Here is a 14,887-nt window from a genome sequence, read left to right on the forward strand (position 1 = left end):
GAATGGCCACCGACAAACTATGGCCAAGAAATAAGTGGACCACCCTGTTGCTGAACCTGCTGCCAAACAGGATATCCTTCATTTCAATGACTGCTTCACAGCCTGTGCCATATGGATCCCCACCACCAGCACCAATTTTTCTGAATTGTGCAGGTGGGAACTTTCCCTGCAATGCATCCTACGTTCCCGTAACCCTCCTGGCGTCAACCTTCATTAGTCACTGCCGTCACCCATCCAGCCCCCTCCCTGTTCCCATTCCAGCACTACACAGCCGTCATTTCACCACCACACACAGTCTTTTTATTTCTCTCCTTTTCCGCTACTTCTCCCCCACCCCCTCCCCACCTCTCCCCTGCCCGCCACCTAAACTGCAGCACGTCACTGTCCACCACCCCCACCATATTATCCTCCCCCTTCCTGCCCCAGCCGCCTCCTAACCCCCACTCAGTCGACACTCCCATCATGCAATGGTGCTGCTGCTCACAGTGTGGTTTCAGTTGCCTGAGACTGCAGTCGTGTGTGCGAGTAGTGTTTGTGTGTGTTGTTGACAAAGACCTTAATGGCCAAAAGCTACATTTGCGACAGTCTTTTTTGTTGTGCCTATCCGCGACTCAGCACCTCCACTACGTGGCGAGCAGCAACTTTCCTTCTCTAATATTATTATGAGATCTTACATTGTCATAAAAGAAGCAAGACATTAGAGCATATTCCAAATGCATTGGAATTTCATAAACCACACTACAATGCATAATTCAGCTTAAAGTGCACATTCCCGATTCACAATGACGTAGGCCCCAACCTGCTAATAGGCTTTTCAGTGTGGTTTGCAGAATGCAAAGTTTCTTTGAGTACCCGTACTGAATTATCTCAAGTTTGGTTCTTTATTAAGGTGTAATGCCATACATGCCAAAAGATGAAAACATGCACTTGAAATTCAGTGAACAGTTAAAACTAGCTAACAGTGTGGAATGAAACATTTCGTTTCAAATAAATTATCTGCCTCTGCGGAAAAGATTAGTAAATGCCACATTTCTTTAGCAAATTGACAAAAACAACTTCATAAATGTGCAAGGCGATTACTGCTTGACTACCAATAATGTGGAAATAAAATAAAAATCAGAAAACTGGAACTATAACATATTTTTGTCTTCTGTAATTATGTGAATGTGTTTTAATTAATTTTATAGATCCTAGCCACAGAAATCAATTTTATTTTCATTTGATGTGTAAACAAAGAGAAAACTGCAAAATCACAAAACATAAATGTGGGTCACTAGAGATGTGTCAACTTGAGTTACCAAACCAGGTTAACTCGGGTTGAGGGGATTTCAAATCAACTCGAGATAGATTGTTAACAACAATATAAGGAATAGGACAGATTGCTACTCACTGTAAAGATGACACACTGAGTTGCAGACAGGCACAAGAAAAAGACTGTTACACATGCAACTATCGGCCAAAGCCTTCCACAGCAAAGAAAACATACATAATTCACACAAGCAAGCACACCTCATGCACACTCAGCCACCACTACCAGCTGCTCTGACTGGACTAGTGTGTTACCAACTTGAGATGTGTTCATGCGGCACACAGCAGCCACCACCATTGATGATAGTTTCGTGCAAGGTAGAAGTTTACAGCCGTCCCATCGACCGAACCCCAAACTGATCTTAGTTGAGTCTATACCTACAGAACGGACATCACTCACACTAACTTTTAAAAGTGCAGAAGCTTATTAAGATTTATTTTGTTTGATTAAAATTTGTGAAGTGTTTGATAAGTGTTATTTAGAATTGGGTCAAGATAGAACATTAGTGTCATGGCTTAAAATTTTTGAGCGCAAAGTGACTGAGAAAAACAATGAGGAAGAGGTAACTTTATTTATGTTCGAGTTGTGATATTTGGCTACCTTAATATCGTCTGATCACTGTCCAAATCTTACAGCAAATTCAAAATGTCTCATGAATGTATTTTCAAGTTTCCATATACAGTGTAGTAGCCATTAATGCTTGTCACAAGGCATTTGACTACCTTAAAATCATCAGCTCACCGACAGACCATCACAGAACATTCCGGGTGTATCATCATCTTCAAAATATCATGTAAAAAGCAGGTTCAAAAAATGGCTCTGAGCACTATGGGACTTAACATCTGTGGTCATCAGTCCCCTAGAACTTAGAACTACTTAAACCCAGCTAACCTAAGGACATCACACACATCCATGCCCGAGGCAGGATTCGAACCTTCGACCGTAGCAGTCACGCGGTTCCAGACTGAAGCGCCTAGAACCGCACGGCCACACCGGCCCTTGCCCTGACAAATTTTGAGATCTCAAGGGTAAGTTATGTCCTAAGTCGACAATCTATCTTTGCAGCTATGGTACAAGGAACAATAGTGCAATACATAAAAAAAAACCTTGCAAGCCTATGGCATTTTCTGATGTGACCAAAAATCTGAAGTACTAACATTAACATCTTTTGTAATGAACTATTTTTAGATGGATAAAGCACGCCCAATGGTATACATGTTTCACCGAGACCACTGACGTTATTTTACTTCAATAAAACGAAGCACATCTGGTGGCAAAAATATGCCTTTTCCTGGAGTCACAAGACAGATTTAAGATACCTTCACTGATTTCAGAAATAACCTCAGCAAAAAGTAGGTCTCTTGAAAGAAGTTTATAAAGTGAGGAAGAATTCTGTAAACCAACACCGTAGGTGACCGCCAATAAAATGTTGGTTCTACAACATTTGTTATTGTCAGTTATTACCCACCGTATTATATGTACTATTTTACAGTTTTGTTGTGATTTTTCTCTTAAGAAATATGTAGTACATAATGTACAAACTGCCTGCGAATGACAATTTTCCATACTTTCTAACATATAAACTATTTTTAAGTGCCAAAATGTACTAGAACAAATAAAATGTCTATAAAACACCACACTGTACAATGTACCTGTGGTGAGACAGTCGCAATTCCTGAAATCCATCGCTGATGGCCTCTAGCCTGCTAAGGACCACCACAGTCCTGGGTCTATGGAAAAACTCCACTGTATTATGTCACACACAAACAGACCTGACCTGCTGGCAGATTAGTGAGACCAGATCCGACGAGCAGGGCCTGCACATTATTGGGAAGCAAATGGCTTCAGATCGGCAGGCCCAATCCATTACAGATACCAGCAGAAACGGCTTGCCGGCTTGCGGTTTTAGCCCATCGCATAAGTCCACTTATGTGGCCACCTCTTCATGAGCCACAGACAGCATGCTCATGAAATGAGACCATGGTGATGAAGCCATGCAACAGACAACTTGTTCAAATACTCTGAGCATCAATAATAATGAGGATAGGTAGCAATTCACCGTAAAGATGACTGCTGAGCTGCAGACTAGCAGATAGAAAAGACAATCACATTCTTGTACCTAAAATTTCAGCGATATGATTTGTAAGAAAACAAGAACACACACACATTCACACAATCACTCAGACACTACTCATGAACTCATGACCACCAACTCCTGCCACTGTGTTTACTGTCTCTGAGAATCAGATCCAAACAAGCCACTCCTCACGCCTCTAATCAGCAGCTGATAGGCTAATGGCCAGAAGTGGTGGCAGCACTGACTGCAAGCCAAGGGAAATGGTAGGAAGGGGAGAAGCAATACTAATGAGGGTGGAGGGAAGTGGTACACATACTCAGCTGCACCTAGCCAGTGATGACGCATGACACCTCACTTTTAAAAAAGCCTCATCTACTACTAAGACAAAAATGAGATTTTTCCAGTGTTTCTTTTTTTTCCAAATTTCGCTGATTTTTCCCTGGTTTTCCTGGCGTGTTTGAAATTTCCTAATTTCCAGAACCAGTGGCAATCCTGCAAAAGGCTTGAAATTGGTGCTTGTAGTGCATTACGCAGTCATCTTCACGAACAGGAATTTCACTACCTTATGATCGTCTGATAGTTGTCAAAAACTCTACAGCAAATTTTGGATGATTCACAAGCCTATTTTTCAAATTTCAAAACAAAAGATTCAAAATTGTGGCATGTAGCAAGGTATGAAATCACACTCGTGAATAGGCTTTTGGCTACCTTACAATCGGCCAATGGTTATCAAAATTTATACTGCAATTTTAGATGTTTCACACGTATATTTTCAAAGTTTCAAACCAAAAGACCGAATATTAAGGCCTTTAGTGTGGTATGCAATCAGAATCATAAATAGCCATTTGAATATCTTACAATCGCCCAGTAACCGTCAAAATCTATACAGCATGTTTCAGGTTTTTCAGAAGTTTATCTTCGAAATATCAAGCCACAAGATCAAAAATTGTGCCCCATGTAGTATCCAACACACACGTGACTACATATAATCGCCGACTTCCCAGTTGGTGATTGTATGTAGTCACGAATGTGATGAATACTACACAGGATGCAATTCTTGATCCGCGAAGCTTGGTTTGGTTAACTGAACTGAATCGTAATCTGTGCAGACATGAAAGAGAGAACAGCATTGAATGTTCTGTCAGGTTTTTAGTCGCAATTCAGTTTAACTTGATCTGACCTCTGTTCACCCAAACTTGCAACTCAGTTTAGTGGAAACCCCAGTTGGTTCTTAGCTACAGATCTCACTGAGAGTAACCCTCTTCCCACAACAACTCAAGACTGCTCTGTGGTGTGAATATGGCTGTTATGGTGCATCAGAAAATTTTTTTCGGACAGCATCTGGCTCCTTGCTGCTACTGCTTATACAGCTAACAGCCATGAACTGGGAGAAGGCACTGCTCACACCCAAGTTAACTGCGCATGTACATGAGCCTGTTAGTAACTTCTCAAATTAACCAAATGTAAAGAGTTGTGACATCACACTCCTCAAAAGCAGCTTTTTGTTATGAAATATTGCATAGTCTTCATCGTAAAGCCTTTGACGCAATTTGCTATAAGCAGACACTTTCGCATGCACTCTGTTTCGTTGTAAATGGCGAATTTCTTTTGCAACTTAAGTTTTATGTTGGTGTTTTTCTCTCGTTTATGTTTTATTGCTGTAGCATTACTCTGCAGTAGCAGGATAAACTAAACTTCTTTGTTAGAGTATCTGTTCTTGCCAGTCAAAATTACAAAAAATTTAAATGGAAACTAAAACAACGAAAAATTCCCAAGTTTTCCAGGTTTTCTCCTGGATGAAAAAATTCACGTTTTTTCCCCGGATTCCCCGTTTGTCCTAGAGCATTTACACCCTGTATTAGGAGTCACAAGTTACAACATGTGTTCATTATAAAATGACAAATCAAATGCACCTTCAGCCGTCTGTATTTCCAATTTTATTTTATTTTTGCAACTGATTTCGGTGTTTCACTACACCGTCTTCAGGCTCCCTGAGTGACTGTAGGAAGAATCCAAACCAATCTACAGCCGAAATAGGGGCTAGCATACAGTAACTGGTATCCATAGACTTCTTTTTAACAATGTGATGCCTTCACGCATCAATCTTCAATTGAGTCTGCAAATGATGCATGCAAGGACCGCATTGTTAAAAAACAATCTCCAGATACCAGTGATCGTATGCTGACCTCAGCAACAGGTTGCAGCCATTATACGGCATGGTCAACAGTTGCTAGCAACGTATCTGGTGTAGTAGGAGCAATATGTTGTTTTACGCTATCCTTCAGATCAAGAAAAGTCCGGATGCATCCTGATACACAATCTTCAAATATACCCACAACCAGACATCACATGGATTTAAGTCGGGGGATCTGGAAGGCCACAGAGTTTGAAATTGCCTAGAGATGATGTGGAAATTACTGATGGTTCGCAAAGCAAATCTTCCACCTGGCAAGCAACATTTGGTGTCACGTCATCTTGCAGGAAGATAGTGGTGTGGACACAACTGCCTTCTTGCAAAAATGGAATCACATGTTGCACAAGGAGAATGTTATAACATGCAGATGTTGCTGTGCACCTAAGATGCCCACAAGGTGTCATCTCCTCAAAAACAAACAGATGGAGATTGAAGAAGCTTCTGAACCACAACACACAGCCACATAAGTGGTAGTTCTGTGTCTTTACTGTGCCGTGCAGAGTACAATGTGCCTTGTCTGCCCACAGAATATTCCCCGGCCACATGTCATTCATTTCCTTAAGTGCCAACAAATGAAGGGCAGAGTCATGGAGCTGTAGCCTATCTTGAGGCTTCATTTCATGTACAGGCTGCATCTGGTAGAGATACCAACATAAAATGAAGTACAAAATCTTTTACTGTTAACCATTGGAAAGAGAATTCCCATGACACAGCTCGAGCACTGACTGCAGAATTTGAGGCAAATGTTGTATAGTGCGCTATTGCTACAGCAACTTCTTAAACAACTACCATGGGAATAGGCCACCCCCCTCTCCCTGCTGCATCACCTAATTGACATGTTTCTTCAAATTTTTCAATCATATTTGTTAGCCCAGTTATTGATGTGATGCCTCTTCGCAGTTCTTTCTGTTGCTGATTTTCCTGCAATGCAGTACTGATATTGCTGACAAAACAACTTTACCAGCCATGCATGGTCTTTCTACTCAATAACCATTGCATCTTGCGAAGAAAATTTCAACCTCCTTAACCCTTTACCTCATAAAAGAAATCAACAAACACTGCCAAGCAACAAACAGCATACTGACGTCAAAACAGGAAACATTTCACATCTGACTACTTCGGGCGCCATATTTTCGCCTGCTCGCAGAAAGTGGGACTATTAATTTTTTCAGCATACTCGACAAGCGCACCAATTAATTCATATTCTTGATGTTTCAGTGTCCTGCGATGCATACAGCCTTTTCTGCAGCAATTGAAACAGTTTAATTATAACAACCTGGTACTTTTTTTGTTCTATTCAATGCAATAAAGTGTTGACATAACAGGTACTATGTCTGACAAGCATATCACGCAGAGTAGTAAACAAAACATACACATGGAATGTCTGAGCAGATACAAAATTTCTCTGAGGACTTCCTAGCAAACAGAACTCAGTACATGCAATCTGATCAAAAAGTATTCACACACCTATTAGCTGACATTAACATTGGGTGTGTCCACACTTTTCCTTTATGATGGCTTGAACTGTGCTGGGAACCCTTTCAGAGAGATGGCTAAATGTTTGAGGAATAACAGCCCATTGTCTTTCAAGGGCTGAAATCTGACTGACTGGCAGAGGGGTTATGGGACTAAACAGCAAGGTCATCAGTCCCACGATTCCAAAGTTACTTGTGGAAGAGAAGGGTCTGCTAAAAGTGGGCGGATGCAGTCAGAGGGGTAAATCTATAAAATGAGCAAGTTAAAACACACACAACAGAAGCATGAAAGGGTAGACCAAATCTAAAAACTGGACTATCAGGGATAAAAGAGCAGTCTTTGCATGGGGGAATGGTCACGGGTCCCAGACTAAGAAAACTGGAAGAGAGACCACAACCACACTACTCCTGCTCCAGGAGTAAGCAAAGTCTCGTATCTGAAAATAAAAACAACTTTCACGCACGAAACTGAGGACCAGCTCAACCATCCATGAATTGTCTGCTAATATTAAAGACGAAGAATCTGGAAGGCAATACTTAGTACAAAGAGACAAAAGAAGGGGACATTCCACCAATGTATGGGATACCGTCATTTGGCTCCACAGTCACAACGTGAGGGTGTCTCATTACGCAAGGAAAAACGATAGGTGAGCCTGGTACTACCAACGGGTGGGTGGCATAAGACAGTGAACTCCTCCTGAAAGGAGCAGAAGGAAGAGTGTGGAACTGCAGTAATCTCTTTGATTGTGCAGAGTTTATTGCTGAGAGTAATAGCGCACCAGAAGACATTCCACTTTAGGGCAAAGAGAGATTTGATGTGGATCTGCATACCTGCACCTGGAATCATGAAAGGGAATGGAATGGGGCGGGGGGGTCAAGTTTCTGCCTCTCTAGTGAAATGGCCCGAAATCCAAAGAGGCAGTAATGTCAGACACTGAGGTCTTCAGCAAAGTTGACTTTATAACTCATCCTAGGGATGCTCCATTGTGTTCTGATCAGGGTTCTGGCCAGGTCAATCCATTTTTGGAATGTTAGTGTCCACAAACCATTGCATCACAGATGTTAATTTGAGACAGTGGTCTGTCATGCTTATAAACCAATCGTCGTCTCCAAACTGTTCCTCTGGCATATGCAGTACACAATGTTGTAAGATGTGTTCGTATCCACCTGAATTTAAAAGGACCACACCCTGACTGAAAACATGCACACAACACAACCGTATTTCACTGTTGGCATTACACACGACAGCAGGTAAGATTCTCCAGGTATTCGCCACTCCAAACACTTCCATTGGATTACCACAGGGTGTAGTATAACTAGTCATTCCAAATCGCTCATTTCCAGTCATCCACTGTCCAGTGGTGTTGCTCTTTACACCACCTCATGCACCACTAAGCACTGACTACAGAAACTTGTGGCTTGACCACTGTACTCCATTCTATTTACCTGTCGACTCACAGACACTGTGTGGCTGGTACCACTTTGGAATTCAAGAGTAATTCCTTCTGGCCGATTGAGATTTTTTACAATCACCACCTGCAACACTCAACAGTTCCTGTCCAACAGTACATGAGGTTTGCCTGGTCTCAGTTTGGCTGCGGTTGTTCGATCACATTTCTGTCTCTCAGTCACGTGACCAACATTTGACTTGTGCAGCTCTACAAGAGTGGAAATGTCCTGGTTGATTTGTTACTTGGGTGACGTTCAATGTCTAGTCCACACTGAAAGTCACTTATCTCTCCTGACTCACCCGTTCTGCTGTTACTGGGTCTCTACCGAGACCACAACCTCACAGTGTCCTATTCTTGAGGGTCTGCATCTCGTGACCTGGTAGTCAGTTCTGCATTATTACATAAGAGTGTCCAAATACTTTTTATCAGGCAGTGTGTCATCATAAGCAAGAGTAGTGTCAGGTGTATCTCAGGGTAGTGGGATGGGGTCACTACTGTACACAACATGTGGAAATGCCAAACAGATTATGTTTGTAGTACTATGAGGACGTTTACAGATACTGCAGTTGCGTACAGGGATGTGAAGTTGATAGAAAATTGTTTTGAAATGCAGAGACATTCACAAACAACTGGAGTGTAAACATACAGTAGTGTGTTACGGTTAACAAGAATAGTGTGTGTTGGGACCTGCTTATTAGTGAGGGTGTTAACGGTTTGTGTTTTCACATACAGTAAAGTCACTTCCAGAAGATCTAAATCATGCTGAAGAAAATCATATTCAGATATAAGGTACATGAGTTACAGTATGGGGATGACGAGTTATACAAATATAATTGAGTGTTTCACGAACATTAACAATCACCTCCATCATGGTGGCTTTTGGGAGACACGAGCAGTTGCAGACTTAACTTTTTTATGTGAAATATCAATGCAAGAGAAAGTATACACTAAAGATAATATTTCACATTTACTTCAGTACATTTTGTGGTGACTATGTTCATCATGAGGGTTGCACACATACTTGCAAAAAGGGATTGAGTGTCACATAATTATTCTGAACTGCCAATATCAGGACCCCCCCCCCCCCCCCCACACACACACACACACACACACACACACACACACACACACACACACACAGAGAGAGAGAGAGAGAGAGAGAGATGTGTGTGCACACACAAGGAAAGATTAACTGCTTCTTCATTAATACAGAATGACTGAATATAATTGGAAACGCTATTTCTCAGACACATATCTCACAAAGAAAAGCCAACCTCGCTCATAGCGCAATAATAAAATGTTCGAACATATCAGGGCACAAGTCTCAGATCCCACTGTCATGAGTTTACATTATGCATGCACTAATTATTATGATGAGCACTGAATAGCCTATCACATCACCTGTTGTGACGGTGGCATCGGAGAATGGTGGGATGCCACCGGAGAATGGTGCGACCCAATTTCATTCATCTGCTTTCGCTTCAGTGCCTGTTCTTCAGCAAGTGTGCGCTGTATCTCACGCCAGAAAGGTGAGCGGTGCCTTCGACGTGATCCGTGCTCTGCGGGAGACGCACCACGACCGGATGGTGACCCGTACCCACCACCGTGGGGCTCCGGAGAGATCGATGCAGTACGAGGGCGCTCCTTAGACAATTTGTACCCCGCGGCAGCTGCCGATGCACGCGTGCTCAACTTGGTCTCCACAGGACTGTCGCGTTTCCGTTTCACTGGGGGCGACGGAGTCCGTGAAACTGGAACTCTGCGTCTCTGGCGGGAGAAGTGAGGAGGTGCAGCCTCACTCGCATAAGACTGTGATGTTTGCCTGTGCCGCAGCTTAGAAGTTCGGGTAACTGGACTCACAGCCCTGCACAATAAGGAAAAAGATTAGTGATGCATTTTCCGTTGAAATGGGCACAACATTATTTTTCCTCTATGTTGTTTGCTAATACACTACATGTTTTGTTGCCATGCAACAACATTTTAATAATAATTTGCATATAATATTTTAATAGTATTTTGCATATTTATGTACAGTTCAGAATGCATTTGTGGAATGAGATTTTTTTTCTTTTTTTTTTCTTCTTCAATAGGCTGTCACCATACTAGCAATTAGTATTACCAGCTGATAATGCATTTCAGTTACTGGATGTGCAGCTTTTCCTGGTGCTCAGTCATTGGCAGAATGATTATCACAAAAAACAGCTGTAACTGATGTGGGATAAATGTTCTCATACAAGCAACATTATCTCATCAACATCCAAACCTTTCTTACAAGGAGAGCTTACCAAATGGTCCTCTTTGCTTTTTTTCATACTTCTACAGTCTTAAGGACAGTGCACGGACACTGATTTCCTACAGCAGTAATTTTTGCTGTTAAGTATCCGACATTTACAACATATTAACCGTGCTACCAGTAGCTGAGTGCATAATGTTAAAATTAATAAATACTGACCCATAACCTTTAAAAAAATCATTTTTATGTCTAATTTTTAACTGCATGAAAGTACAAATATTTCTTGTAAACTAAATTTTGTCTTATTGTTAAGTGAAAAATTATATATTTCAATGATACTGTCCAACCTCTAGAAATAGAAGTGTACTTTAATTTTTATTTGATTTTTTTTGTGATTTTGTACAAAACTTTATTTTTATTACAAATACTCACATTTTTAAGCAAGTTGCAGTTAAAAATCAAAGATTTTATGTTTATTAAAAATTTTATTCAAAATACATTAATTAATATTTCCAGTCAATAATAACTGGGGGTTGGGAACCTGTTGCTAATAGCAAGAACTGCACCAATGACTCGTGCTTACAAGACTTGAGCTATGCACTCAGTTACTAGTCGTTCTGTTAAAATGTTCAAAATATTTTGTACCTAATGACACTTGGGAATCTTCCAAATCAATTGCTCAGATGTGAATTTATGAGTCTTTTTGAGAAGTGCATCATATTGTTTTAGTATATTGATGTCTGGGCACTGGTCTTCAAATCCTAAAGTCTGGAGAAAATAGAGGGGAGCTAGTCTATATGGTCCCCTTGTTACATTTTAGTTGGGAGAAGACTACTATTTAGTTGGGAGAAAAAGACTAAGGAGGAGGAAAAATCCATCACTGAAACATTCATATTACATACATCTACAAAACCTGTTTAAATTAAGAGGGCAGTTTGTCTATAAAAAGCAAAAGTTTTATCACTTTTGGGTTCATAAATTTTTAGATATATGGGGGCAATTTTGAGAAAAATAAAATTCTGCACAAGTACCAGTATAAAGAGGAGAGAGAGAGAGAGAGAGACCTGATCCATACTTGTACTAACCACCATTTGACATTTGAAGAAGCAATCTTTTTTCCAGAAATTATCAAACATCGACAGTTGCTTCTTTTCCTGAGGGCCTACAACTATCTGTAAAGTTTCTCATACAGACTGCTGTTTAAGAGCATCATAAAACACGATGTGTGTGTAGTCACAATGAAATTAAAAGCTTGTTTTAATCCATAACGGTTTTTACCACTCTTAATAGGTAAAAGGCTGAAAAGGCTGGCATCCACATTGTAAAGTACCCGTGCACAATAGCACGGTAGGATCAGCCCTAGTGGATTGCTTAATAAAGGTTACCAACCATCAGGTGGGTTTCTTAAGCATGTTACCAAACTTTTGGTAGTGATGAGAACAATCAAATGGAAACAATGGGTTCAGTCAGTTGTTGGAAGACAATTGACTGATTCATTCGTAGGTTTATGTATCAACTGAATTGTTCATTCATTCTTTTGAGTGATAAAAGTATGTGGGCGTACCTGAACGAAAACAGTTGATGCACTGCAATGAATTCAAATCTGACCAGAAATAAGCGATTGTTTTACCGTTGTTAAATGATTATTGCTGGCTACTCTATTATTGCTTGTCATCCCTATTATTGACATTCCAACATTTCCTTTTTACTGAGTGCACATAAGTAGCTTTCAGCTCAGTTTTTCCATCCAAGTTTATAAATAGGCATTTTCTGAATAGTGAACTTGGTCTCTGGATCAGAATGCTGAAATGCTCAGCAGTGTGAGAATGGAAATTATATGAATGGATAAAAAGTGAACCTCAAGATAAATCGAATCTGATGCGAAGCATCTGCAATGACGACTCATACTTTGAAACTAAAAGGTGTACAACTTTGCTTCCGCTGTTTGCAGATAGGTGGCGACAATGGTAAGTAGCGGTCGAAAGAACAGATCACAGATGTCAGGCAGTTAGCTCGGACTTCGGTCAACATAACCTCACATTCAAGCATTAGTTGATTTGTGTCTGCATCATAAAGTTTTTTTTCATTCAAAATGTCAGTTTACGAGCATAATTCTTGTCATTTGCAAGTGGTGTTATTGTTTTATTTCAATATGAAGAAAACAGCGGCTGAGTCTCATCAAATGCTCTGAAGTACGTATGGTATGGAGGCTATTAGTGAAAGAACGTGTCCTGAGTGGTTTCAATGCTTTAAGGACGGTGATTTAATGTCATAGACCGGTATAGTGGTGGAAGAGAGAATGTTTTCGAAGATGCAGAATTGGAGGCATTGCTGAGTGAAGACTCGCATCAAACTCAAGAAGACTTGCCACAAATAGTGGGAGTGACATAGCAAGCCATTTCAAAATGTATCAAGGTTATGGGTACGATTCAGAAAGAAGGAACCTGGGTCCCGTGTGAGCTGACACCAAGAGGTGTTGAACGGCGTTTGTGTGTTTGTGAACAGTTGCTTCAGAGGCAAAAACGGAAGTGATTTCTGCATCGCATTGTGTCTGGGGCCGAAAAATGGGTTCATTATGATAACCCCAAACGCAAAAAATCGTGGGGATATCCTGGCCATGTTTCCACGTCGATGGCCAAATCGAATATTCACGGCTCCAAGATCTTGCTCTGCATTTGGTGGGACCAGCTCAGCGTCATGTCCTATGAGGTGTTAAAACCAAGTGAAACAATTACAGGTGCTCGTTAGCAAATGAAATTAATGCATTTGACCAGAGCATTAAAAGACAAACTGCCGCAATACAGTGAGAGGCATGATAAAGTGATTCTGCAGCATGACAACACTCAACCCCACATTGCAAAAAGAAGTCAAAATGTACTTGGAAACATTAAAATGGGAAGTCCTACACCACCCGCTGCATTCTACAGACCTTGCTTCCTCTATCACCTGTTTAGATCAATGGCGCATGGCCTGGCTGACCAACACTTCCGATATCATGAAGAAATCACAAATTGGATTGATTCAAAAGCTGAACAATTTTTTTGACACGGGATTCATACACTGTCTGAAAGATGGGACAAACTAGTGGCCAGCGATGGAAAATACTTTGAATGATACATGTGTAACCAATTTGTTTCATTAAAGCCTCAAATGTTGGAAAAAAAGGCAGAAGCCAAGTTGTACACCTTGTACATTAATTAATGAAATTTATAGGAAATTAATGAATGATGACAAATATTTCTAAAAAGTATCTGATATACTTTCTGTTCACATCACCTCACCATTTACCAAAATACAATTATCGGTGAAGAATGAGAGACCAAGCTTCAATAAATTGAAATAAAAACTAATTTTTTATTCACTTAAACATAAATGTATGAAGTGGCAGCAGTTTTTACTGTTATAAAACCAACTAAAAATCCATTTTCAATGCCAGAAACATAAAAAAACCTGATTAAGTAAATAAATACATAAATTTAAAAAGTACGCAAGTGAAATCATTTAAACTCAGACACTAAGTGAAAACATTCCCAAAACTACTGTAACTGTCAGGGACTTGTATCAGTCATTTCACACAGAGCAGAAACTCTCGAACCCTGAGAGTGAGTGAAAAACATTCACATAGCTTATTCGGCAGCAGAGATTAGTTCCATTCAATTACAAAAAAACAATGGAACAAAAAACAATTGACTGTGCAATTGGTTGTTACAGTAAGTTGGTTGCCTCACTAACAGCCTTTCAGGTAATTAGCAGATGTTACCAAGTATAGTATTATGTTTGGGCATCTTTATGGTTTCCAAGGTAAAATACTGACATTCAAAAGGGAGGTGGGAAGAGGAGTTACATTCAACTAATATCAGCGTTGCAATGATTTAAATTTTTTGTCAATTAATGTAAACACTGTGTCTAGGAAATAATATTGTGTAAGGCAGTAGTAGATTTGTGAACATATAACTATCAGGGACCCAGCACATATCTGTGCAATCTGCCTACTGAAAAAAATCTCGAAGGGCCAAACGAAGCACGAAATTTATCACTACATCATTCTCCTCAAATGAGATTTCACAAATGTTACCAACCCATTGGCTGTTCTCATACACTCAAGCAACATATTGCCATAGTTAGAGTTCTGAAAACACAAATTCTGG

General features: G+C 40.4%; 1 protein-coding gene across 5 annotated transcripts in view; it reads right to left on the reverse strand.

The window, feature by feature from the left end:
• LOC124716908 (serine/arginine repetitive matrix protein 2-like) overlaps positions 1 to 14,887 on the reverse strand; it is a 182,455-nt gene that overhangs the window by 75,139 nt on the left and 92,429 nt on the right. For all 5 annotated transcript variants that reach the window (XM_047243473.1, XM_047243474.1, XM_047243470.1 and 2 more), the window contains one exon: positions 9,908 to 10,370. In XM_047243473.1, coding sequence (XP_047099429.1) covers positions 9,908 to 10,370 — 463 coding nt within the window. The remainder of the gene's footprint in view (positions 1 to 9,907; positions 10,371 to 14,887) is intronic.

Source organism: Schistocerca piceifrons, chromosome 9 (genome assembly GCF_021461385.2).
Source record: "Schistocerca piceifrons isolate TAMUIC-IGC-003096 chromosome 9, iqSchPice1.1, whole genome shotgun sequence".
NCBI lineage: Eukaryota > Metazoa > Arthropoda > Insecta > Orthoptera > Acrididae > Schistocerca > Schistocerca piceifrons.